General features: G+C 54.3%; 4 protein-coding genes across 11 annotated transcripts; 1 reads left to right on the top strand and 3 right to left on the bottom strand.

The window, feature by feature from the left end:
• Positions 1-17: 17 nt before the first annotated feature.
• On the bottom strand, positions 18-2,595 carry RRP8 (ribosomal RNA processing 8). 4 transcript variants are annotated; one of them, XM_058184746.1, is made up of 6 exons: positions 2,124-2,595; positions 1,332-1,744; positions 655-784; positions 471-577; positions 294-390; positions 18-202 (listed from the first exon to the last, which is right to left on the bottom strand). In XM_058184746.1, the coding sequence occupies exons 1-6, from the start codon at positions 2,593-2,595 to the stop codon at positions 18-20; spliced, it is 1,404 nt and encodes a 467-aa protein (XP_058040729.1). The 4 variants fall into 4 exon arrangements, with proteins under 4 accessions (XP_058040729.1, XP_058040730.1, XP_058040727.1 ...); XM_058184747.1 differs by having other exon boundaries at positions 36-202; positions 1,300-1,744; XM_058184744.1 differs by having other exon boundaries at positions 36-202; positions 294-577.
• Positions 2,539-8,984, top strand: ILK (integrin linked kinase). Of its 2 annotated transcripts, none has more exons than XM_058184748.1 (12): positions 2,539-2,673; positions 3,044-3,209; positions 3,298-3,393; positions 3,469-3,595; positions 5,208-5,291; positions 5,395-5,480; positions 5,587-5,696; positions 5,801-5,928; positions 7,929-8,050; positions 8,135-8,234; positions 8,331-8,461; positions 8,541-8,984. In XM_058184748.1, exons 1-12 carry the CDS (start codon positions 2,585-2,587, stop codon positions 8,688-8,690), a joined length of 1,389 nt encoding a protein of 462 aa, XP_058040731.1. In that variant the 5' UTR covers positions 2,539-2,584; the 3' UTR covers positions 8,691-8,984. The 2 variants fall into 2 exon arrangements, with proteins under 2 accessions (XP_058040731.1, XP_058040732.1); XM_058184749.1 differs by having other exon boundaries at positions 3,499-3,595.
• Positions 8,985-9,509: 525 nt separating this feature from the next.
• TAF10 (TATA-box binding protein associated factor 10) lies at positions 9,510-10,587 on the bottom strand. Of its 2 annotated transcripts, XM_058184756.1 has the most exons (5): positions 10,331-10,587; positions 10,059-10,252; positions 9,915-9,979; positions 9,725-9,839; positions 9,510-9,646 (listed from the first exon to the last, which is right to left on the bottom strand). In XM_058184756.1, exons 1-5 carry the CDS (start codon positions 10,527-10,529, stop codon positions 9,557-9,559), a joined length of 663 nt encoding a protein of 220 aa, XP_058040739.1. In that variant the 5' UTR covers positions 10,530-10,587; the 3' UTR covers positions 9,510-9,556. The 2 variants fall into 2 exon arrangements, with proteins under 2 accessions (XP_058040739.1, XP_058040737.1); XM_058184754.1 differs by having other exon boundaries at positions 10,059-10,583.
• Positions 10,588-11,389: 802 nt separating this feature from the next.
• Positions 11,390-24,596, bottom strand: TPP1 (tripeptidyl peptidase 1). 3 transcript variants are annotated; one of them, XM_058184740.1, is made up of 12 exons: positions 24,342-24,595; positions 24,065-24,204; positions 23,493-23,643; positions 23,274-23,395; positions 22,956-23,149; positions 22,608-22,806; positions 22,135-22,323; positions 13,932-14,004; positions 13,540-13,660; positions 13,182-13,340; positions 12,935-13,072; positions 11,390-12,762 (listed from the first exon to the last, which is right to left on the bottom strand). In XM_058184740.1, exons 1-12 carry the CDS (start codon positions 24,545-24,547, stop codon positions 12,625-12,627), a joined length of 1,830 nt encoding a protein of 609 aa, XP_058040723.1. In that variant the 5' UTR covers positions 24,548-24,595; the 3' UTR covers positions 11,390-12,624. The 3 variants fall into 3 exon arrangements, with proteins under 3 accessions (XP_058040723.1, XP_058040724.1, XP_058040726.1); XM_058184741.1 differs by lacking the exon at positions 12,935-13,072 and having other exon boundaries at positions 24,342-24,596; XM_058184743.1 differs by lacking the exon at positions 24,342-24,595 and having other exon boundaries at positions 23,493-23,579; positions 24,065-24,192.
• Between the last annotated feature and the right edge of the window lie 21 nt (positions 24,597-24,617).

The raw sequence follows: 24,617 nt of genomic DNA on the forward strand, positions 1-24,617 counted from the left end.
CTACATTTCCCAGAGAGTCACACAGGAGCCGCCACTCGCCAGCAAGACGGGCCTTTATTGGGTCGGGAGAGCCGCAACGTCACCGGCGCTTGTATAGGCACGGCCGCAGCGCCAGGCCGCGCGGCTCCTCGGCCGCTTTCGTCACTTCCGCCCGGTAGCTCTTGCGCAGCTCGAAGGTGTAGAAATAGTTGCTCGAAACGTCCTGTGGAGGGAAAAGGCCGTCGGAGGGGTCCGCGGCAGCCCGCCCCCGCCCCCCCACCCCACCCCACCCGCTTGCTCGCCCCCCCACCTACCTTGGAGATCAGCCGGAAGCCCAGCCGGGCCAGCGCCCCCAGGAAGGTCCGTAGGTCCGCGAAGCGGCTCGCCACCTCGGCCACCAGCAGGGTCCCCCTGCGGCGCAGAGAAAGAGCGGGAGTGTTCGCCCAGCCGGCCTCGGGAGCCCGCCCAGCGGCCGCCCCCGCTTCCCTTACCCGAGTCGCAGGACGCGGTAAGCCTCTTGCAGGATCTCGCGCAGGTTGGTGCCCATCAGCGCCAGGCAGAAGACGACCACGTCCACGGAGGCGTCCTCCAGCGGCACCTGTGGGCGACAAGAACAGCTGTCCGGCGGGGCGAGCAGGCCGGAGGGGGCGTGTGGAGCTGGGCCGGCTGGCCTACCTGTGCCATGTCGCAGACGGTCACCCGCGGGTCCAGGGCCGCCAGGTCGAAGCAGTGTACCCGGTTGGGCAAGCTGCGAGCCAGGGTGCAATCCCCGCAGCCAAAGTCGGCCACAACTAGGGAGGCTGGTCTGAGGGATGGAGAGGGCAAGTTAGCACAGGCAGAACAGCCTCCCCACACCTGTATACAGCCTGGCCACCAGTTTTGAATCTGGGGAGGCCGAGGTAAAGAAGCCCCCACCTCGCTCAGAAGAAAGCCTGCCACATGGAAGGGGGGAGGGGCAGTAGCAGGCTTATTTTGTTTACCTTAGATTAAGAGGAGTTCCTCCAATCAACTCAATAATTTCCTGTATCCTAAAAAACCCACTTGCCCCACAGGCTCCTTTACATTCTCTTGTCTGTTCATTCCCTGCCAAAGGGAAGCCCTTCCAGCAGTCACACACAAAATATTATGGCCACAAATTCAACTAGAAAAGAAGCTTGTTGAGCCTCAAAGGAGAACTGGACCAAAACCCACATCTCGAGCCACAGCAGGGCCCAGAGATCATAGATCACAACAGCCACAGCTTAAGATCCTCAGACAGGCCTCTCCCACAGTCTAGGGAGCCCCCCCCCCTCCATCCCACTGGACTGAGCTCACTCTGACCTATGGTGAAGATAGTGCACAAAGCGCTCTACGGGTCGTTCCGGCCAGCGGGCTGCCTGCAGGGCAAAACCTCGGTGATAAACAGCTAAAGCCTCAGGGTCCTCCTGGAAAAGCTGGGCTGCCTCTCGGCTGGAGCGTGTGTACAACAGCTGGTTGATGTAGCGGAAGCGAGCAGCATCCAGGCGGCTCTCCAGGCGCTGCCGCAGGGACAGTGCCTGCCTGCCAGGCACCTCCGTATCCAGGGTCAGGCCTCCCTGGTCATCTTGAGGGCTGTCTGTCACAGAAGATGCCAGAAGACGCCTGTCGGAGGCCTTGAACTTGTTGTTCTGCCGCCGTTTGTTCTTCTGCCGATTTCTCCACTGTTTCCTGGTCAGCTGCTGCCTCAGCTCCTGGGCTGCTCTGTCTCCTGTGCTGGACGCTGGGCTGCCCTCCGCTGCCACTTCACCTAGACAGAAGCCCTTCGTATCAGGTCCACGGGACCGAGTGGCTAGTTCGCGAGAGCCACCCCTGGCCGACCACGCAGGCGAGCTCTCCGCAGATTGATTCGTTTTGAGTGGCGGGGAGTGGACCCTCCTTGTATCCAGGCGGGCGGGCGGGCTGAGGCAAAAGAGCAGAGCGCCTTTCAGCCCGCTCACTAGTTACCGCCGGAAACCCGGCCGCGTAGCCTGGCTCCTCCGAGCGGATCACGGCGCCCAGTCCCCGAGGAGCCTCCCCCGATGGCCGCACGATTCTCGCAGCTGGTCGGGGCGGCTGCGGCAAGCAGCGCGCTTCGCTGAGGCGATCTGCTCCCCTCGGAGCCTCGCTTGAGGCGCAGCCTCCCGTACCTGGCACTCTCCGGCCGCCGCGCTTCTCGCCTGGCACTGGGGCACAACGGCGGCTCGCCCGGTGCTCGCTCGCGCTCTCGGCCGTCTCGTCTCCGCGCCGCCTGCCGCCCGGAACTCTCTTGCCAGGCTCCGAGCCCGCAAGGCCGCACGGTGCTTCGGGCCGTGGCCGCCGGCGCAGGACGGGCCGGAGGCGCTGCCGGCAGAGGAGCGACGCCCGTACCGCGAAGGAGCCCGCCGCCAGAGTCCTCCGCGCCGGCATCATCTCCGCGACCGCCGGAACCCGCGCGCCGGAACTTGCGCAAGGCCCAGCGCTGCGGAGAGGCCCGCACGCTCCCCCTGGTGGTCGGAGGGCGGCGCCGCGCCCGGTTGGCCGCTGCCGCCAGCTGGCGGGGCGGGGCGAACGGCGCGGAGCGGCCACACCCGGAGCGCGCGGGGAAGGCGGCGGCCGAGGGTGCGGGGCGATGGACGACATCTTCACGCAGTGCCGCGAGGGCAACGCGGTGGCCGTGCGTCTCTGGCTGGACAACACCGAGAACGACCTCAACCAGGGGTGAGCGGCCGGCGGGCGGGCGGGGGCAGCTTAGGAGGCAGCCGGAGCCGAAGGTGCTTTCCGGCCGCGCCGCTGCTAAGCCGTCGGCGGGCCTGGGGGGTTGAGAGAGCCGGGCGGCGGAGCACCTCCGGCCGGGGGCTGTTCCAGGCCTCTGGTGGGTGGGCGCTGGCCCCGAGGGCTGCCCGCGAGACCCCCGCCCCAGCGGAAGCGGTGGCCGGCCGGAGCGCCTCCCCGCCCCGTTCTGATCTCCTTTTAAGGGCCGCCCGCTGGCGCTGCCCGCCCTGGCCGCGGAGGAGGGAGGGAGGGAGAGAGAGACTGGGCGCTGCCTCCCGCCACCGCTTCCCTCCCTTGCTTCCTCCCTCCCTGGCAGGGACGACCATGGCTTCAGCCCCCTGCACTGGGCTTGCCGCGAAGGGCGCTCCAGCGTGGTGGACATGCTGGTCATGCGCGGCGCCCGCATCAATGTCATGAACCGGGGAGACGACACCCCCTTGCACCTGGCAGCCAGCCACGGGCACCGTGACATCGTCCAGAAGGTGGGGTGTCGGGGGACGGGGGACGGGGAGGGGGACTGTTGCTGCTGCTGTGGTCCTGATGCCTGACTTTCCATTCTCTCCGGTGCAGCTGATCCAGTTCAAGGCAGACATCAATGCCGCCAACGAGCATGGCAACACCCCTCTCCATTACGCCTGTTTCTGGGCCCAAGAGCAGGTGGCAGAGGTGTGTGTGGGCTTCCAGGGGGCTGTGGTCATCTGAGCCTGACCGTAGTCCCTGCTCACTTGGCCTGCAAATAAGGGTGTCTCTTTCCCTCCCTGTTGCTGCCAGGACCTGGTGGCCAGTGGGGCGCTAGTCAGCATCTGCAACAAATACGGAGAGACACCTCTGGACAAGGCAAAAGAACCCCTGCGGGATACACTGAGAGGTGCGCCCCTCTTCTAGCCGACCTCTGACTTCTTCCTTCTGCTGTTGCTGCTCTTTGGAGTGAGAGGCAGAGTTAGCCTGAGGACCTGCCCCACTATTAACCTGGCAGGCAGGCACCAAAAGTGGTTCTTTTCCTTGTGACCCCCTTGTGTGAAGCAAGTCACCAGGCTGTCGTCTCGAAACTCAGGCAACCCAAGTTTGGTGTGGAGCTTGGAGTTGGAACCAGGACCATCTGATTGGGATGGAACGTCTCCCTTGGCATGTTTGAAGAGGCCAGGGCTGAGGACGATGCTGTCTCAGGCCCCTCAGGCATTGAGGGAGGTGGTCAACCTGACAGAGAGCTGCCTGTCCTCCCAGACGCAGGGGAGGATCAGCTGCTGATAGGCAATGATGCCGATAGGCAGTAGATCCCCTCTGAGGAGGAACAGCAGCCTCCCCTTCTCAATCCGAGGGCACCGAGAGCGGAGTAAGCAAGCTTAGAGAAATGTCTATGGAGATTTTCTGTCATTCATTTATTTCATTTCATTTCATCTGTCATCCAGGTCATGGTTTGTCCCAAAGAGGTAGCTGGACTTTCTTGTCTTTCTTTGAAGATGTTTTACCTCTCATCCAAGAAGCTTATTCAGTTCTTTAGAACTTCAGAAGTGAAGAAACGTCTTGGATGAGATGTGAAACGTCTTCAGAGAGAAACCAGAAAGTCCAACTGTCTCTTGGAAAAAGCACCTTTGGGATAACCATAACCAGGATGACTGAGAATCTCCTTAGACAAGTAATTTGTGCTAAATAAAAATAATTTATTAAGGAGAGAGATCTAAATGTCCTAGTGGACCACCACTGAGCCAGCAATGTGTTATAGTTGCCAAAATTGCCAACGCAATCCTGGGACAATGTCAAGAGAAGTGCCGGTACTCCTTTATACTGTAGTAGCAAGGAATACTGTGTCCAGTTCTGAGATTCTGAGGTCTAGAAAACATGCACAGAAGAGCAACAACGATGAGGAATCTGGAGGTACGATGAACCTTGTAGGGGAGATGGGCGGCATAGAAAATAAAATAAATGATTAAGGGAACTGGGTATGCCTAGCCTATCGAAGAGAAGGATTAGGGGGGACAGGACAACTCTGTTCCAGGGCTTGAGGGGCAATCACATAGAAGAGGGGACTGACTTGTTCTCCAAAGCACCTGAAGGCAGGACAAGAAGCGACACGTAGAGACGCTTGTTAAAGAGGCAAATTTTCTGACCCAGACAACAATTATTCAGTGGAACAGCTTCCCTCCCAGGGCTGTTGGTGCTCCATCGCTGGAGGTTTGACCAGGATTGTATAAGATCTCCTGCCTTGAATAGGGGTTTGAGCTGTATGACCTCTGAGGTCCCTTCCAGCCCTAGGAGTCTGTTCATTCCACATGGTCCTAAAGCAAAAACTGTGTTCCCCAAAAAGCCCCAAGTTCTTCAAATCTATGTGTTTGCTGCCCCACCCCTCCAGCCGCCAGTTTCCTTGGGTAAATTTGGGGAGGGATGGTGGAAGGAATGCCCGGAAAAGGGAATGGGAATCAAGCCTCCTTTCCTGGGATGCTGCTCTCCGGCTTCCCTGACAGCTCCCTCTGCTCTTCCAGAGCGTGCAGAGAAGTCCGGTCAAAACCTGACCCGCCTCCCCTACAAAGACACGTTTTGGAAAGGCACCACACGGACTCGACCACGTAAGAGATGGTTTTCAAAGGGGAGGCAAGAGGGCTTCTGGGCCAGAGCGGGGGGTGGGGAGGGGGGGAATCCTGACCCTCTCTGGCCTTTCTCCTTTCCTAGGTAATGGGACCATGAACAAGCTGGCAGGGATTGACTTCCGGCAGCTAAGCCTGGCACACAAACTCAACGAGAACCAGTCCGGAGAGGTGCTGCTCCCAGCTCCCCTGCCCTGCCCTCCCCTGGCACAGATGGGGAGGGGGCTCCCCCATTCCTGGCTCTACCAGGTGCCGTGACCCCTCCCTTTCCCTGCAGCTCTGGAAGGGCCGCTGGCAGGGGAATGACATTGTCATCAAGGTCCTCAAGATCCGCGACTGGACAACCCGGAAGAGCCGGGACTTCAACGAGGAGTACCCCAAGCTCAGGTGAACAGGGCTGGGGTGATGGTGGTAGTTCTCTGCCCTACCCCTTGAGCAGCACCCGGGCCTGATTTTGGATGTGTCAAAGCTGACCTGTCTCTTCCCCACAGGATTTTCTCACACCCCAACGTGCTGCCGGTGCTGGGTGCCTGCCAATCGCCCCCCGCTCCGCACCCCATCATCATCACCCACTGGATGCCCTACGGCTCCCTTTACAACGTGCTGCACGAAGGCACTAGTGAGTCTTGCCACTGGCTGGGGTGGGGCCTCCTTTCAGCCCAGCAAAAAAAGTGGGGTAGCAGAGGCCCCAAAGTCATTGATCATCTGCATGAAACCATTAGCCATTTTGCACCAGGCCATTCCCCAAACAAAACAGCTCCAAGTTGAGACTGATCCATGTTTTATGGAAGGTGCGGGCTGGCCGTGTGAAAGGACACCATGCAACCTCCCCCAAATTAAAATAGCTTTTTCCAGGGCAACCTGAAGTGTCTGTTGACCCCGTCTGTGGAGTGGGGTGGGAGGCAAAGTCCAGCACCTCCCTTGCAGTAGGTCTGTCAGCCGCAAGTAACCAGGAAGAGTAATTTACTTCAAAGCACCCTAAGTTTATTCTATGCTACCTTTTCCTAAGAATCTGATCTCCTGTTGGTCAAGGCAAATTGGCACCAGATAAGAGTCAATTCACACGGGGGAGGGTGCAGTGGGGGGAGGCTGATTTGGGTTTCTTGTGGGAGTATAGTGCGTCATCCAAATTGATGCCCTGACTGACCCGGCCGTCAGACTCTGCTTGGTCATCCCTGCAGGTCTTCGGTGGGCTTCTTTGGAGGGCCTGTAGGCAGCCCCTCTGGGGCTGGAATGTCCCTACTCCCCCTGGAGGCTGGATCTGGGCATGGGTCCATTGCGTTTTTCCTTCCTCCTCTGCAGTCCTGGGGCGTAACCCCACTGCACCGACAGCCCCAATTTCTCGTGGTGCAAAGTGACCCTGCTGGCTTACTAGAAAGCATTTCCACCATTGCCAGTAAAAAAATAGTGAAAGTACAGCTGCCAACACTGAGGTTTGGATGCCCATTTGGCTGGAATTTCTTAAGAGAAAGGAGCTGTGGAAGAGAAGGGCTCAGTTTCTCTACAAAAAGTGAAATAAAAAAGGGGGGGAGAGGAAGGAAGGAAGGAAGAACAAATCACTAAAAGGAAAATTCTAACAGGAAATTGACCTGAACAGCCAGGGCACCTCTGCTAAGGCCTGAATCGACAGTGCCTTTTGCCCACAGGGCCTGCTTTCTTTCCCCTAATTTTGGGCATGGCTTTGTGCCTTCAGCCAAGCTGCTATCTCTGGGCTAGAGGACCCAAGGGCTCCTGGAGGTGCCTTCGGTGGCGGTGCTGCCAGCCTAGATGCCTGTTGCAAGGGCTGAGCAACAGGAAGGAGGGGATCCTCTCCACCCATGCGGGCGAGCTTAACTCGACTCAGCAACCTCTGCTGCAGCTCCCTGGCACTCAAAATATATGTCACAACCACCAATGTGCGACATCCGCCGGCACGCGATTTATTGAACTTTTCAATCCCCGGAAACCGTGGATAAATTCAAGAAAAGTCTCAGAAGAAAACAACGTTTAATTCAACTACATATGCTAGTTTTGTGGCTGCTCAAGAAATAGTCAGGCATGGGAAGGGTTTTGTGGCTCCCGGTGTTTTTTTTCTGTGGGAAACTGGTCCAAATGGCTCTTTGGGTGTTTAAGGTTGCAGATCCTGGCTTAAGTCATTGTCCAAGGAGAGGCACCAAATCTTCCCTGGTGATGAAGTGAATGGCCGGATGGGAACATGGTGTGAGAGGAGTTCCTGGCCTTTCACTTCCTGGCAGCTGAAGTGGGCATCCAGGCGGTTGGGCTGCTCCAAGTCTCTGGCTGGGAGGGGAGAGTCTCTCTTCCCCAGTCCCTCTGCCTTTCTGTGGAGCACAGGCCTTATGGAGCTACCTGTGGGGTTTTGTCCCACTGCGGAAGAGATGCTTGAGCATACCTGTTTTCTCTCTCTGCCCAGGGCAGGCCACAGACTCAACGAATTAGAGACAGGAAGGCAGATTCTGATAAAACCTAAACAACATGGGAGGTTAAGAGCAGCTTGGCAGCAGAGCCAATGCCCTCTCGGGGGGGGGGGGGGGCATCTTCCAAGTTTCCATTTTATAATCTCCCTTTTGCCCACCCAACTTGACCGTCCCCGGTCCTTGATGTTCCCCGTCTTCTCTACAGATTTCGTGGTGGACCAAACACAGGCAGTGAAATTTGCTCTGGATGTCTCGCGGGGAATGGCCTTCCTGCACACCTTGGAACCTCTCCTCCCTCGCCACTATCTCAACAGCCGTGGCATCATGGTCAGTTGGGGGCAGGCAGGGAGGTTGATGCACTGGGCACAGCGGACCCGGGGCACAGCCTCACCCCTCTCTTCCCCGGAACAGATAGACGAGGACATGACGGCCAGGATTGGCATGGGGGATGTGAAGTTTTCCTTCCAGTGCCCGGGCAGGATGTATGCCCCAGCTTGGGTGGCACCGGAAGGTGAGTGGAGGTGGGGGGCAAGTGCTTCTGTTTTCCCAGCAGAGCACATCCACAGCTTCTCCCAGGCAGCTTCTCCAACCCTCTCCCTCCTCACAGCTCTACAGAAGAAGGCCGAGGAGATTAACCGGCGTTCGGCAGACATGTGGAGTTTTGCGGTGCTCTTGTGGGAACTGGTGACCCGGGAAGTGCCATTCGCCGATCTCTCCAACATGGAGATTGGCATGAAGGTGAGCTTTGGCAGGAGGACGAAAGGGTTCTGCCCAGCTGTCTGGTGGGTGCCAGCGAGGTTCTGGTGTCTCTTTGCAGGTTGCCTTGGAGGGGCTGCGACCCACCATCCCCCCTGGCATCTCCCCTCATATTTGCAAGCTGATGAAGATCTGCATGAACGAAGACCCTGCCAAGCGTCCCAAATTTGACATGATTGTCCCTATTCTTGAAAAGATGCAAGAGAAGTGAGGGGCCCGTCCGGCAGCCACTGACAGGCCCTAAGTGCCTTCAGGAAGAATCAAGGGCCGGAGCGAGGGCTCCCTGCGCACGGTACGGATTGAGGGAGCCGCCTGCCAAGGGCAGGCTCCAGAAGGGGGCTGCTCAGCCTTGCACTCTCCCTGCTGCCTTCACGCCCCGTATCTCCGGCCACCTCTCATGCCAAGACCACCCTGCACTCCCACCTGGCTGTACTACAGTTTTTATCTTTTCTACACAGGCCCAGGACAAAGCCCCCTGTGGCCTAAATAAACAGCTGTCACTGAAGCAGGAGGGCCTTTTGTGCTGCTTCCATGGGGAGAGAATCCAGGTTGCCTCTGAACCACAGAGCAGGGAAGCACATTTCCAAGGGCGGCAGCCTGCAGCCTGTGTGGCCATGATCCTTTTACCACAGAGAGGTGCTCCTGGTCTGCAAGGAGCACCTTTTCCCCCACTAACAGGTAGCCGGGAAGAGGTACCTCCTGGCTTCTGTGCCAGAACAAAAAGCTGAGGTTTATGGAGTGGGGGCGGGTTGACGCTGCCTGCCTGGCTGCTTCCAGCAACTGTGCAAGAGAAGTATGAGGACAGAGCAGCAGAGTGGGGTGGAGTGGGGGCCTTGTGTTTTATAATGAAGCAGGCAGTCACTGGGGGATGCTGCAAGGGGAGGGAACGGGCTGCTTCTGAACGGAAGCACCAGCCAGGCATGCCCCCATTCTGTGGATATTCTCTGCCAGCCAGGAATACCACAGCAGCAGAGCACCCAACTGCGCAGAGCAGCAGGCGGTCCTGTCAGTAACCAAAGCAAGAGAGGAGGGCAAGAGAGAGACTTTAATAAAGAACGGGGCAGGGGGAAGGGGCTTTCAGGTGAAATAATGGGGTTTCTTGACGTTGATGCCATACTCGGCCAGTGCAGGGGCCAGATCCTCCATAGTCAGCGTGTGCTTCTTGTCCTGTGAGAAGGAGAGGCAGCAGCAGCAGAGAAGTCAGAGCCCCCTCCCCAAAGGGCCCACCGCCCCCTCCCCACCCACCTTGCTCTTGTTGCGGGAGCTGCAGGAGGCCGTGCCCTTCATCTTGCAGTGCTGCAGGGCGTCGTTGGCCACGTCCGAGATGAACTTCTGGGCCGCCAGCGAGACGAGCCGGATGCTGCGGGGAGGGAGGGACGGTTAGCTCGGTTCGGCCAGGCTCGCCCACGGGCCCCGGGAGCCCCGCCACACTCACATGCGCGGGTCCGACGCCTCGAAGCCGGCGCGGTTCAGGTAGTAGCCAGTCACGGCGTCCGGGATCTGCAAAAGCGGGGCAAAGTCAGGCGTGGAGCGGGTCGTGACTGGGAACCCGCAGCCGCGGCGCCCGCCCGGGACCCACCGTGGGCGTGTAGTCCTCCAGCTGCAGCAGGAAGTCCACGAGCGGCGCGCCGGACGAAGCCGAGCCGGGCGGAGGGACGGCGGCGGCGGCCTTGGCGCCCCCGTTGGCGGCGCCCGCGGGCGGCGCAAAGACTCCGTTGGGCGGCGGCGGCGGCGGCCCCTCGACAGGCTGCGCCAGGGAGGCGGCGGCGAGGCCTGCGGGGGGCGACGCGTGAGACCGGCCGGGCGGAGGAGGCCCCCGCCCGGCCCCGCCCGCTCCGCCCCGCCACTCACCGGCCGCCCCCGCGGCGGCCCCCGCCACGCCCGGGCTGCCCTTGGCGCCCGCGTCCCCGGCGGAGGCGGCGGGGGGCGGCGGGGGCGGCGGCGGGGGGGCCGCGGGCGTCGCGGGGTTGGGGTCGGGTTCCGCGACCCCCACTCCCGTGCCGGTGCCGCCGCCGCCGCTGCTGCTACCGCCCGCCCCGCTGGTGCTCATGGATCCGGCGAACTCCGGCTGCGGCAGTTTCTGCGCAGGCGCACCGACCCCCCCCCGCAGGGCGTACGTGGCTCCTCCCCTCCGGCGCCCCGCTCAAGGGGCGGGGCGAGGCGGGTTCGTGAGGCCGCCTTCGCCGAGCGGGGCGGTGGGGTCGGTTTGCCCAGGAGGCCCGGCTGGAGCCTGGGTCTTCCGCGGGAAGGGGCCCCCTTTGCACCGGGCAGTCGCCTGGCGAGAGGCGCGTGGAAACGGGCCTCGTGAAGGGAAAGCCGGTCCGCCTGCGGGGCTCCCTCTTTCGGGCCAGGCTGATGCTTTAACCACTAGCCGAACTGGCTCTCTAGTCACTGGAGGAAAACCATAAAAGTCGCACCTGGAAATATCCTGAAATAATAATTGTAGCAATTGCTTCAAGACAATTTTGGCAGGTCAGGAACAAAACTTAGGCAATTCTCTCAAGGCCAGAGACGGACAGTTGCGGTCCAGCAGAGTCCCAGCCTTTCTTGGCTCGCCCCGGTGGACGGAATCTCGCCAAAAAAAAAACACCTGTAACTTAAATCTGTTAAGACAAATCGCGAGGAATTCTAGGTGTGGCTACCCTGAATCTTCCCCCAGCCCGTCTCAGGATTGCACCGTCTCTTTTTCAGGGTTTTCCACCGACCCACCCACCCACTCCGCGCTGCTTTCCATCCCATCGGCCATCGACTATATCTTGATTTCACCAGTTTTTTGCTAAATACCCCATAATAAAATATGGACCCGATGGCACTTTCAGACATGGGTGACTTTCAAATGCTCGTCCGGGACTTTTCTTCAAATTGAGAAAATATTTGAGAGTCGAGTGCCGGAAGGATCAATCGGGGTCCTTTATTTTTCAGTATTTTTATTAATCATTTTGGAGAAAATACTATTCAAATCTATAGGTGATACAAAATTGGGTGGGATAACTAACACCCACCTTTGACTCAAGGAATCTCTTTACCTTTAGAAACCGAGTCAGCTGTGTGAACTTGGTTGCAATAAGGGCAAATGCAATTTTAGGGTGAATTGATAAGTTTCTACAATCTGCAGCTTCTCAAGATTTTGAGAAATAACCATTTCAGTTTCTTCTCCTTTATGTGATCTGCTTAGCTCTGGGTAATGCATTTTAGAATTCAGAGAACTTGGAAGAATAAAGGATGATTGGGTGGGGGGGCTGGAAACCAAGACAGACTAAAGAAAGTGGAAATGAGGGGACCTTGGTGCTCCAAGGTTGGTGGTTTCCTTGCAGACATTTCCTGATCAAACTAGGTAACATCATCAGTGCTGGAAGGAAGAGGGGCTTGCTCTCATGTTACGCACTAGTGGTTTGCCCTGTCATTGCTGGCAGGAGTGATCTTCGCCTGTGGAAAGGCTTAGCCTGAAAAGAGCCAGCAGGAGAGAAGAGATCGCCCTCTTTTGGGCACTTCAGAGTTTCAGGATGCCCTTTATTCCAGTGTGTAGACCACAAAACCATAGATTTAAGTTGCAGGATGGCAGATGACTGGACAGTGGAACTTGCTTTCGGTGCAGGCAGGCAGGGGATTGATGCGGTCAAGCTGAATCCGAATAGGCTCATATCAGAATTTCTGCCAGGACTTGACGGCTTTAACAGCCCTACCTGACCTGGGATTTGGAACAATTGCTTTATGGAGGACTAGAACAACCCCTTGGGCCAAATATTGCTGTGCGATTTCAAGCGTCCCTACCCAGTCCCAAGGCTTCTAGATGGGCCAGAGACTGCAGTGCCTGGAGTCCAATGGGAAGCTGGCGGTTGGGGCACTTGGCAACATCACATTTCACACCTGAAATAGGATTCTGGGATTCTGCATTCAAAGCACTTTGCACAACACTAACCTCCCCCCCAAACCCCAGGGTTGCATGGCTGGCAGTGGCCGGCTTCTTGGCATTGATAGACCCCTCTGCCACAGTTCTCACTTGGAAAAAAGGAAACCCCTTGGGGCAGGAGCAGGATGCCCCCCCTCATGTGCCATTGTAGCCTCCCAGTCACACACCCAGTCCATTCCCTCTCCCCCATCCTGATTGCAAAGCTGGCCACCAGCAAGGCCCAAGCCATGGCATGCTAGCCCAGGAGGCCACGCAGCAGCTCAGGGAAGTTGGGGGTCCCCCAGCCTGTGACGGGGTCCCAAGCAGGGGCAGCACAGAAGCCCTGGCCTTGCACAGCAGCATCCAGACAGGACAGATGGCATCCATGGATCACCTAGGGAGAGGCAGAGAAAGGGAGGCTTTTACAATGTGCCCAATATCCAGGATCCCACTCAGCCAAGCCTGCTCCTCTTTCTAGTTGCCATGCATGACAGCAAGATCATAGGCTGCCCTTCCCTCCAGGGATCAACTTCCCAAGCTGCCCCCAGGTTGAGAACTGCACTCACGTCATAGAGGGCAGTGCTGTTCCCTCTTTCCTGGAGCCGGTAGAGGGCAGGGTTGAGGAAGCCCAGGGCAGGCAGCCCTCTCTGGAGGCGCCAGTCATTGATCAGGGCAATAATGCCCCCCACCACGGGAGTGGAGGCCTGCAATTGGGGAAGCAGGATGGTCACCAGGGGCCAGCAGGCTCCCCAGCCCAGCAAAAAGGCAGCCAAGGCTCTGGGAGAAGGCCAGCAGGGAGGGCCACATACGTACAGAGGTTCCCGAGACCCAGGGCATGGGGATGTGGTTGGTCACCACCCAGTAATTGTCCGAAAGGGCCGCCAAATCTGGATAAGCTCTGCCTGTGCTGTTGTAGTAGCTGGCGGGGGGCAGATGAGGCGATGTGCTCAGGAAACGCTTCACGGCCGTTACCTGTGGGCAGGAAAGGGTGCAGCCTGTCCACTGTTCCTCCAGCATGTTGCCTCCCTCCTGCCCCACAGGCACCACTGCAACAGCCCCACCATCTCTGTGGGCCACTTCCCAGTCACAGCTATTATGATTTGCAACAAAGGTCCTCTCGCTGCCACTGCTGGGAGGGCGGGAGGTGGGGCAGCACAGCCTCTTGGCTCACCTGGTAGTCGGGCATAGGGAAGACATTGCTGAACCCGCCTCCGCTGATGTAGTCTGCCACTTCAGTGCCCACCAGGAAGGGCTGCTGGAAGGCCGTGCCCCCAACGGTTGTCACATAAGGGCTGCAAAGCAGGCGAAGCATTGGGTCCAAAGCAGGTGAAGCACTCGGCCACCTCCAGCTGCCCATTTCACCTGAGGCAGGAAGGAGACGGGAGCCCACCCGATGGGAGTGGGCACCAGAGATGGATGCCTGCACAACAGGTACTTGTGGGTCCCGGAACAAGGGCAAGCAAGAGCCAGGCAGCTCAAACTCGTACTGCCCACCCTATCGTTTCAGAGGAAATGGGCTGGATGCACAAAAGGTCCGAAGAGCCCCAGGCCCCTGCTCCTCACCTGGAGGCTGGGAAGCTGGGCCGGAAGACATGCTTCCCCCCCAAAACTGCCCGGCAGCCGGCCCCAGAGTCACCTAAGAGAGGGGGTCAAAGTAAGCCTGGTCATTTTCCTCCTCCATTTCCGGCCACTTAATTTTTTTATTTGTTAAATTTATTTGCCACCTATCTCGCCATGGAACTACTCTAGGTGACTTACAACAATACAAAGGAAAAAACGAAAAGAATGTAAACGGAAATAAAATAATAGGACGGTAAAATAAAGAATGAAAAAGAACACAATGAGGCCACATAGACATACATATGTGTGTGTTTTCGTAGGTTTTTATGGGTATAGATATGTAGGTCTTGGCGTATTCGGGTCTTTTCCCGTGTAAGGTTGAGAGTATCTTGGCGACATTTTGACGAGGTCTCACTCGTCATCTTCAGGCTGGTGCTTACGGCTTTGTGCTTGTGTGAGCAAAGCGTGGTCTCTCTATAAAATACTGGTGGGGAGGTGTGGAGTGTTGGCTTTGTTGCTGTAACGGGTTGGTTGGCTGTGTGGTTGCATCTTGATTGGCAGGTAGAGTGGATGTTTGCAGATTAGTCAGCTGTTTTGTAGCATCCTGTGTGAGTGTGGTCCTAGTTGTGTGCCCATTAGTCTTCTGTGTTGTAACGACCTGGGTCAATGGGCTGTGTGGAAATGTCCTGAGTTCTGGGAATGTGACCTCCTGAGTCTTGTGCTGTAATATCCTGGGTGGTTAGTTGTGCTGTAACATCCTGAGCTTTGGTGCTGTGGCCTCTTGAGTTCTGTGATGTAATGTCCTGAGCAGATGGCTGTGATGCAGCATCCCGGGTTTTGGTTTGGCTCCGAGTTTGAGGTCTTGTCATGTGTTCATTGTGTGTGTGGCGTGACGCCACCACCAATCATCCTCACCAAAGTCAAACCCAAACCCATCCCACAGACGAAATTCAACCATCATCCAGAAGCCACACCACACTGGCACCACCGGCTGCTGCGCCCTCCTCCGATCCCCACACAAAGCAAATTGACACGTGCCATAAACACATGACAAGACCTCAAACTCGGAGCCAAATCAAAACCCAGGATGCTGCATCACAGCCATCTGCTCAGGACATTACATCACAGAACTCAAGAGGCCATAACACCAAAGCTCAGGATGTTACAACACAACCAATCACCTAGGATGTTACAGCACAAGACTCAGGAGGTAACATTCCCAGAACTCAGGACGTTTCCACACAGCCCATTACCGTTACAGGAGGTCACATTCCCAGAACTCAGGACGTTTCCACACAGCCCATTACTGTTATAGGAGGTCACATTCCCAGAACTCAGGACGTTTCCACATAGCCCATTACCCAGGTCGTTACAACAGGAAGCAGCAAGTAAAGCTAAGCAGAATCACATCAGATACCTGTACAATTAGCAGAGAGCCCCCGGCAAGGCTGTGTGCTCTCCCCACTTCTCTCTGTATACCAATGATTGCATCTCTAACGATCCATCTGTTAAATTACTGAAGTTCACAGATGACACAACAGTGATCGGTCTCATTCGAGACAATGATGAAGCTGCATAGAGACGGGAGGTTGAACGACTAGTCTTGTGGTGCGACCGGAACAATCTGGAACTAAATGCACTCAAAACCGTAGAAATGGTGGTAGACTTTAGGAGAAACCCTCCCATACTTCCACCTCTTACAATACTAGACAACACAGTATCAACAGTAGGAACCTTCAAATTTCTAGGTTCTACCATATCGCATGATCTAAAATGGACAGCTAACATCAAAAACGGCATCAAAAATCATGTTCTTTCTGCGCCAACTCAGAAAGCTGCTGATCCAGTTCTACAGAGGAATTATTGAGTCTGTCATCTGCACCTCTATAACTGTCTGGTTTAGTTCTGCAACCTAACAAGACAGACACAGACTTCAGAGGATAATTAGTACTGCAGAAAAAACAATAGCTTTTTTTCCCCCCCCCACCTAAGATGGCGCCGACGAAGGCTGCCTCGGTGAAATGCTCTCTAATTGTTTCTTTATTTCTAATTGTTCTCTGTGACTCACTACGGATTTCCTACTCACGAGACCATCTGCTAAAAATTAAGGAACATTTCTTTAAGGAGCAGCTTTCTTTAATCTCACCCCCGCCTGTCTTTACAAACACGGAGGAGATTCTAACACAGGAGGAGGCAATTCCCACGGAGCCATGGATTACTAAAAAAACCAAACGACGGAAACGAAGGAAAAGAGGTAAACGATCTGGGATCTTAAACAGATTAAGAAGTCGCATTAAAACTCCTCTGCCTTCAATTTTCCTAACAAATATACGCTCACTTGCAAATAAGATGGATGAAATACTCCTCTTAAACAAATACTATTCTGATTTTCGCAATTCAGCAGTCCTATGCTTCTCTGAAACCTGGTTAAATGAATCAATTGAAAATAGCAGCCTGAACATTCCAGGATTTCAAATTGAACGATCAGACAGGATTCCAGAAACATCTGGTAAAAAGAAAGGAGGAGGCTTATGCCTATATATTAATACAACCTGGTGTCAAGATTTTAACATAATTTACAAATTCTGTGACAATTTAGAGACTCTAACCTTACTATTCGCCTCGTGAATTTTCCTCATTTCTTCTAATTGCTGTTTATGTCCCACCACAAGCCTGTGTAAACAAGGCATTACGAACTCTAGCTGACCAAATCATGGAGGCTGAAGCCAAACACCCTGATTCACTGGCCATTGTTTTGGGAGATCTAAACAAGGCAAACTTAAGGAAAGAACTACCAAAATACTTTCAGCATGTCAATTGTCCCACCAGAGGCAAGAATACTCTAGACCACTGCTACACAACACTAAAAGATGCCTATCGGTCTTTACCACGTGCAGCTGTAGGACACTCTGATCATTGCATGATTCACCTTGTACCTGCTTACAGGCAAAGACTTAAAGCCATAAAACCAATAATTAAATCAGTGAAAACCTGGACGGAGGAATCAGAATTAAAGCTACAGGCATGTTTTGACTGCACTGATTGGAATATTTTAAAGATACCTCTGCAGACCTGGATGAACTCACAGATACTGTAACATCATATGTCAGCTTCTGTGAAGACCTATGTGTACCTACAAGGAACTTGAATACACAGTAATAACAAACCTTGGTTTACACCTAAACTTAAGCAGCTACGACATTCCAAAGAGGAAGCCTACAGAAAAGGTGATAAAATGCTGTACAATCAGGCCAGAAATGCACTAACAAGGGAGATAAGAGCAGCAAAAGAAGCTACTCTGAAAAGCTAAAGAATCAATTTTCAGCAAATGAACCAGCAAACATGTGGAAAACTCTTAAAATATCACCGGCTATGGCAAACCTCCTTCCCAGGCTGAAGGTAATCAACAACTGGCAGATGACCTGAATGAGTTTTACTGCAGGTTTGAAAGGAAACTACAGCCACCTATCTCCACAACCCCATCTCAGACACACCAACAACAGCCAAGCCTCCTACAACTGACCCCATTTCATTGGGTTCACAACCCCTAGTGATCACAGAAAAGGAAGTGCAGGACCTATTTCACAGACAAAAGCCAGGAAAAGCTCCAGGCCCAGACAAGATAACTCCTTCTTGCTTAAAAGTCTGTGCTGACCAATTGGCCCCATCTTCACCCATATTTTCAATAAATCACTAGAGATGTGCTATGTTCCTTCTTGCTTCAAACGCCTACCATCATCCCAGTGCCAAGAAGCCCACCATCAAGGAACTGAATGACTACAGACCAGTTGCTCTAACATCTGTAGTCATGAAAACCTTTGAAAGGCTAGTGCTTTCCTACCTGAAAACCATCACGAATCCGCTCTTAGACCCCTTGCAATTTGCATACCGAGCAAATAGATCAACAGATGATGCTGATAATATGGCTCTGCACTACATCCTACAACATCTTGTGTCTCCAAAGACCTATGCAAGGGTCCTTTTGTAGACTTTAGTTCAGCGTTCAATACCATCATTCCAGACATTCTTCTAACTAAGCTAAACCAGCTACAGGTACCGGAACAGACTTGTAAGTGGATCACAAGCTTCCTAACAAACAGGAAGCAGCAGGTGAAGCTAAGCAAGATCACATCAAATACCTGTACAATTAGCACAGGGGCCCCCAAGGCTGTGTGCTCTCCCACTTCTCTTCTCTCTGTATACCAATGACTGCATCTCCAATGATCCATTTGTTAAGCTACTGAAGTTCGCAGATGACACAACAGTGATTGGTCTCATTCGAGACAATGACGAATCCGCATATAGACGAGAGGTCGAACGACTAGCCTTGTGGTGCAACCAAAACAATCTGGAACTGAACACACTCAAAACCGTAGAAATGGTGGTAGATTTTAGGAAAACCCTTCCATACTTCCACCTCTCACAATACTTGACAACACAGTATCAACAGTAGAAACCTTCAAATTTCTGGGTTCTATCATATCGCAAGATCTCAAATGGACAGCTAACATCAAAACATCATTAAAAAGGACAACAAAGAATGTTCTTTCTGCGCCAACTCAGTAAGCTCAAACTGCCCAAGGAGCTGCTGATCCAGTTCTACAGAGGAATTATTGAGTCTGTCATTTGCACCTCTATAACTGTCTGGTCTGGTTCTGCAACCCAACAAGAAAAACACAGACTTCAGAGGATAATTAGAACTGCAGAAAAAGTAATTGCTACCAACTTGCCTTCCATTGAGGACCTGTATACTGCACGAATCAAGAAGAGGCCGTGAAAATATTTGCAGATCCTCGCATCCTGGACATAAACTGTTTCAACTCCTACCCTCAAAACGACGCTATAGAGCACTGCACACCAGAACAACTAGACACAAGAACAGTTTTTTCCCGAAGGCCATCACTCTGCTAAACAAATAATTCCCTCAACACTGTCAGACTATTTACTGAATCTGCACTACTATTAATCGTTTCATAGTTCCCATCACCAATCTCTTTCCACTTATGACTGTATGACTATAACTTGTTGCTGGCAATCCTTATGATTTATATTGATATATTGATCATCAATTGTGTTGTAAATGTTGTACCTTGATGAACGTATCTTTTCTTTTATGTACACTGAGAGCATATGCACCAAGACAAATTCCTTGTGTGTCCAATCACACTTGGCCAATAAAATTCTATTCTATTCTATTCTATTCTATCCTGGACATAAGCTGTTTCAACTCCTACCTTCAAAACAACACTATAGAGCAGGGGTAGTCAATCTTTTTATACCTACCGCCAGTGGTGGGTTGCTACCGGTTCGGACCGGTTTGCAAGAACCATTAGCAAAAATTAGGCCAAGTTCGCAAAACCGGTAACAAGAGCCAGCTGGCCACTTCCCCAAACTGGTTCTCTGGTTGCCTGCCTTTCACCAAGCCAGCAGCCTGCCTTGCGAGGGGAGAGCTCAGGGATCGTGGCAAAAGAGCTCTTTCCCTGCCTTTCCCCAAACCAGCAGCCTGCCTTGAGAGGGGAGAACTCAGGGATCGAGGCAAGAGCTCTTTCCCTGCCTTTCCCCAAACCAGCAGCCTGCCTTTCCCCAAACCAGCAGCCTGCCTTTCCCCAAACCAGCAGCCTGCCTTTCCCCAAACCAGCAGCCTGCCTTTCCCCAAACCAGCAGCCTGCCTTTCCCCAAACCAGCAGCCTGCCTTTCCCCAAACCAGCAGCCTGCCTTTCCCCAAACCAGCAGCCTGCCTTGCGAGGGGAGAACTCAGGGATTGTGGCAAAAGAGCTTTTTCCTTGCCTTTCCCCAAACCAGCAGCCTGCCTTGCGAGGGGAGAACTCAGGGATTGTGGCAAAAGAGCTCTTTCCCTGCCTTTCCCCAAACCAGCAGCCTGCTTTGCGAGGGGAGAACTCGGGGATTGTGGCAAAAGAGCTTTTTCCCTGCCTTTCCCCAAACCAGCAGCATGCCTAGAATTTCTTGCCTTGTCTGCTCTAATACCTTGAATATTGCATAAAAATAGAAGTTCCTGGTTTATTAAAAGAATGATTTAATTTTGGTGGTTCATACTAAAATTTTGTGCAAAAAGTTAAGCAAAACCAGGTTCTTTTGCTTTTTGGAATATGCTCAAGTGACAAGAGATGTGTAATTTTTGTGGGATTGCCCCCATCTGGTCTTCAGTATGTGGCTCGTTGACCTCTGGACGTCAGATTCCCATCACCCAGCACCAGTTCAGTGGTTCCTTTCCCTCCCCTCCACCACAGAGAGAGAGGGAGGGACGGAGAGAAATAGAGAGAGAGAGACAAGAGACACAAACAGAAAGGAAGGAAAGAGAGAGACAAATACCTGTTTAAAAGAAAATAGAAAAATGGCTCTTTTGAGTGTTTAAAGTTGCAGATCCCTGGGTTAGGCAAACACCATGGTCCTTAAGTGAACCTTGTGATCATTAAGCGAACACTGGTTTTTAAAAAGTCCATTTTCCCCAATGGGCATTTTTAACCAGAAACCAGAAGGAATTGTTGGAAACTGGCAAAAAACATAGAAAACCTCAGTCGCATGACTGTGTGGGATGTTGTAACTGGTCATAAGTGTGTGTGTGTGTGTGTGTGTGTGTGTATGGCTGTCAAAACTCCAAAAACAGGTCAAGTAGCTCTGGGGAGGTCAGTTGTAAATTAGAACACTTGCTAAGCAACCAGCCAATAAGCGAGGACCACTTGTATTTGGTTTGCCTTAAGGGTTTAGAGCTGTATGGAATCTGGTTTCCATTGACCCTTTGGGGGATTGCAAAAGATCCGGATGGGGGAAATCTCATAAGGGGAACTAAGATCGTGACCACCTAGCCATGCCCACCAGTCACATGACCGCCAAGCCATGCCTATCAAGCCACACCCACAAAATAAGCCACGCCTGCAGAACTGGTAGTAAAAAAATTTAGAACCCACCCCTGCCTACCGCCCACTTTTGTATCTCTGTTAGTAGTAAAAAAATTTAACCGCCCACCAGTTCCTCAGTAATGCACCGTGTATCGTCATTTGCACCTGCTTCTCGCGCATCATGGATTGGGTTTGTGGGGGGGGGGGTGCTGGCTACCAGCTCTGCTTGTCTGTTACAGCTGGATGGTGTGGGGGGAGACGCACCAGCTATTCTGGGACGAGGCTCTTTTGTTTGCGGTCGCAATATAGCACCATTTAGTTTCACTTACGTAACGTGAACTAAATTTATGTGCAGGCAATACAAATAGTATATTTTCAGAAATTAAAATTGTCACGGGGAATTTTATGAAAACCTAATGAAAATGTTTTTAAATAATGCTATGAATTTTTTTTAAAAAAGTCAATTAAATTTAAAAAAAGGAAAGTGCTTCAGTATCGGACAAAACCCTACTGCCCACTATGAAAGCTGGAACAGCCACTAGTGGGCGATAGGGACCAGGTTGACTACCACTGCTATAGAGCATTGCACACCAGAACTAGACACAAGAACAGTTTTTTCCCCAATGCCATCATTCTGCTAAACAAATAATTACCTCAACACTGTCAAACTATTTACTAAATCTGCATTACTATTAATCTTCTCATCATTCCCATCATCCATCTCCTTCCACTTATGACTTTATGACTGTAACTTTGTTGCTTGTATCCTTACGATTTATTTTGATATTGTTTCCTAATTGCTTATTTGTACCCTATGACTATCATTAAGTGTTGTATCATTTAAGTGTTAAATTTGTACCCTATGACTATCATTAAGTGTTGTACCTTGATGAAGGTATCTTTTCTTTTATGTACACTGAGAGCATATGCACCAAGACAAATTGTGTGTCCAATCACATTTGTCCAATGAAAGGAAAAATTCCCTTCTCTTCTCTTCTCTTCTCTATTTTCTGGCCTGAATCCTGACTGAAAGGGGTCCAGGAAATCTGTTTCATCCAGGACCCCTGGAGCTGCTGAGCAGCCACCTTTTCCTACCTCAAAAAGAAAGATGGGAGAGTGCTCGGAAGTTGTCCAGGCAGGTGGGATTGAATGATGGTTTTGTAAGGAGGACAAATCAGGATCAAGGAAGTGGGGGAGAAAAGGTCCTGCCAGAAGCTCTCCCCTAGTCAGGGCTTGCCACCCACTGCTCGCCTTGGCACAGCTGCCCTGCTTGCTGCCCTCCAGTGACATCTGGGCATGGGGCTAACGACCCTTTGCTCCCGACCTCAGAGGTGAGGGACTGCATGTACCTGAGGCAAAGAGGATGCTCATGCCGCGGGCGGCGGCCTTCATGAACTCTGTGTTGACCCGCTTCATGTAGGCTTGAGAGAGGCTGTCCTCATCATCTCCATAGCTGACTGTGTGGACCCACGGCAGCCCACTGGTGTTGCTGAGCAGGAGCAGCCACTGCAGGAAGGGCTCCTGGCTCTCGTGGCGACCTGGCATGAGGAGGAGGTGGAAGAGCCACCCTTCAGAAAGGCAACCTTCCCCATCTCCACAAAGCCCCTTCCCCATAGCCTCTGCCCCCCTCGGGCCCCTGCACACGGGTGAGCCCAAATAGGGCAGCCAGACCAGACCTCCACTGCTCCTTCCCTGGCCGCCCCCCCGCCCCCCCAGCAGCAGTGGTAGGAGTCAGGAGACATGGCCACCGTCATCTGGCAGGAGCTCACAGGTGTTCCCAGTTGGGTAACAGAGCCACACCTGGCCGAAGAGAGGAGAATACCTGCATTGCTGAAGACCCAGGTGGAAATGTTGGCACCCGTGCTCATGAGATACTCCACGTCCAGACTGGCCTCCAAGCCAGCTAAGCCAAAGCCGTGGGGCCCAATGACTTGGTCAACCTGGGAGCGGTGGGGAAACGTTCTACCGAAGAGCTGCATAAACTCAGCCAGGTCGGCCTGGTGGAAGTATTGCTCCAGGAACTGGCAGGGAAGAAGCCGTAGATCTCAGAGGCTGCCCTCCAGCAGAGTCGAGATGAACACACCAGGCACGGAGACAGCCAAGCCTGGCCTGAGATGAGCCTGCCAGCCCCCTGCCCTCCAAATGCCGAGCAGAAGGGCTGGGTCACTACCTGGGCGCAGGCCTGGCTGTTGCGCGAGAAGTTGCCCGCATCCATGTGGGTCAGGTTGTATCGCTGGCGGAGCACCGACGGTGTCACACCCAGATGGAAACTGGACTGCCCATCGCCTCCCGATGGTGACTTCTTTGCAGCCCAGGCCCGGCTCACCACCTTCCGTTCAGCTGGGAAACGGTGCAGCCCCCCCACTTAGAAGGGGCAAAAAGTGAAAGGGAGGTCATTGTCATCTACAGCAGATGAGGCCCGCCCAGCAAAACATCAGGAGACTCGGCCACCTCAGTCCCTCCCCACCAAAGGCCAAAGGCCCCTTACCAAAATCCACATGGTCCACTAGCTCTTGATCAAGCAGGTAAGGCAGAGGGGACCTTATGACCCTGCGAGCGTCCTTTGCATAACGGTGGAACTGAGCTCCTGGGAGCAGCTGCTCAGCAGTGCTGCAGACAGAAATCCAGAGCTCAACCATGGCCCACCCCTCCCCCTATCTTTTTGCAGGCTGGCCAGCCTGGCTCCTCCAGACATGGCCCAACTCACCTGGCTGGCATCGAGCACTGCAGGAAGTCCAGGGTGCTGACTCTCTGGCAATCCTGGACCCCATGCACCACCAGCCACTTGTCCACACTGTTCAATGTCAGAGGAGAGGGGGAGACGAAAGTACGCACTTCTGCCAGGGAGAGGAAGTGCCCTGGGCAAAGGGTCAGGAGAAGGGACATGTCTTCAGGGGGTGGTCCTGTCCATCAGGACCCACAGGAGGTTTGGGAGGGGTCTGGTTGTGCTGCACTCCTCTGTCCCTCATCCTCCCCTCCAGGAGACCAGTGCCCCCTGTGGAAGCGCTTGTCCAAGGCTGGTCTGGCGTCTAAAGTCCCCACCGTCCTTCCCACCCCCTTGTAGAAAGAACCCCCAATGACCCCATCCCCAGGAAAGAGGACGATGCCGGCTGAACAAGCAAAGTCCTGGGTTGCTCTCCTGGGAACACAGTTGGGGGTACAGCTCGGCGGTCGAGCCTCCTCAACTAGACCCTCCTCCCGCTTCTAGGGTCCCCGGCTACCGGGCTCGAAGTCGGACCTGGGCCCCCAAAAAAGGGGGCGGGGGTCCCCAGCCGGTACCGTAATTGGGTGAGTCGGGTGAGGAGATGTGGCGCACCACCTCGCTCAGCCGCTCCACGTTCCGCTGCCGAAGCGCAAAAATCAGGCTCAGCCGCTCGGCGGGGGCCACGCGGCCCAGAGAAGTCCACCCGTCAGGGATTCTGGGAGGAGACGGAGGCGGTCATGGGTCGGAAAGGATCCAGTCCCGGTATGACCGGACCGGACCGGACCGGCATGATGTTCCGGGCCGCCAAAGCCCGCAGCCCCACCCAGCTTCACCCTCGGGCTTCTCGCTCACCGGAACGGCTGGTCCGGCTCCGGAGGTCGGGCGCCGGCTGCGCCGGAGCAAAGGAAGGCTGGCGAGAGCAGCAGGAGCAACAGCAGCAGCGGCGGCAAGCGGGATCGCCCGGACGGGGCGGGACGGGGTGGCGGAGGGGAATCCAGCGGCCGCCCCCTCCGGCCGGCCGCAGCTCTCGACTCTTCCCGGAGTTCCAACCGCGCCATCCCCACCAAAGCGGCTTAGAGTCAGGCGCCAGCTGTCACCTGACAAAGGGGGAGGGGGCGGAGATTGGCG

Source organism: Ahaetulla prasina, chromosome 5 (genome assembly GCF_028640845.1).
Source record: "Ahaetulla prasina isolate Xishuangbanna chromosome 5, ASM2864084v1, whole genome shotgun sequence".
Taxonomy (NCBI): Eukaryota; Metazoa; Chordata; class Lepidosauria; order Squamata; family Colubridae; genus Ahaetulla; species Ahaetulla prasina.

Coding starts and splice junctions, on each gene's coding strand:
- TAF10 (XM_058184754.1), bottom strand. CDS start 10,529: ATGAGCACCAGCGGGGCGGGCGGTAGCAGCAGCGGCGGCGGCGGCACC. Junction 9,980..10,058: donor TGGAGGACTACACGCCCACG/GTGGGTCCCGGG, acceptor CCGCTTTTGCAG/ATCCCGGACGCCGTGACTGG. Junction 9,840..9,914: donor GAGGCGTCGGACCCGCGCAT/GTGAGTGTGGCG, acceptor CCCTCCCCGCAG/CATCCGGCTCGTCTCGCTGG.
- RRP8 (XM_058184744.1), bottom strand. CDS start 2,595: ATGTCGTCCATCGCCCCGCACCCTCGGCCGCCGCCTTCCCCGCGCGCT. Junction 578..654: donor CCGTCTGCGACATGGCACAG/GTAGGCCAGCCG, acceptor TGTCGCCCACAG/GTGCCGCTGGAGGACGCCTC. Junction 203..293: donor GCTTCCGGCTGATCTCCAAG/GTAGGTGGGGGG, acceptor TTCCCTCCACAG/GACGTTTCGAGCAACTATTT.
- TPP1 (XM_058184740.1), bottom strand. CDS start 24,547: ATGGCGCGGTTGGAACTCCGGGAAGAGTCGAGAGCTGCGGCCGGCCGG. Junction 22,324..22,607: donor CTGGGTCTTCAGCAATGCAG/GTATTCTCCTCT, acceptor TCCTCATGCCAG/GTCGCCACGAGAGCCAGGAG. Junction 13,073..13,181: donor CCTGGGTCTCGGGAACCTCT/GTACGTATGTGG, acceptor CCCCAATTGCAG/GCCTCCACTCCCGTGGTGGG.
- ILK (XM_058184748.1), top strand. CDS start 2,585: ATGGACGACATCTTCACGCAGTGCCGCGAGGGCAACGCGGTGGCCGTG. Junction 3,394..3,468: donor CCCAAGAGCAGGTGGCAGAG/GTGTGTGTGGGC, acceptor CCTGCAAATAAG/GGTGTCTCTTTCCCTCCCTG. Junction 5,929..7,928: donor CGTGCTGCACGAAGGCACTA/GTGAGTCTTGCC, acceptor TCTTCTCTACAG/ATTTCGTGGTGGACCAAACA.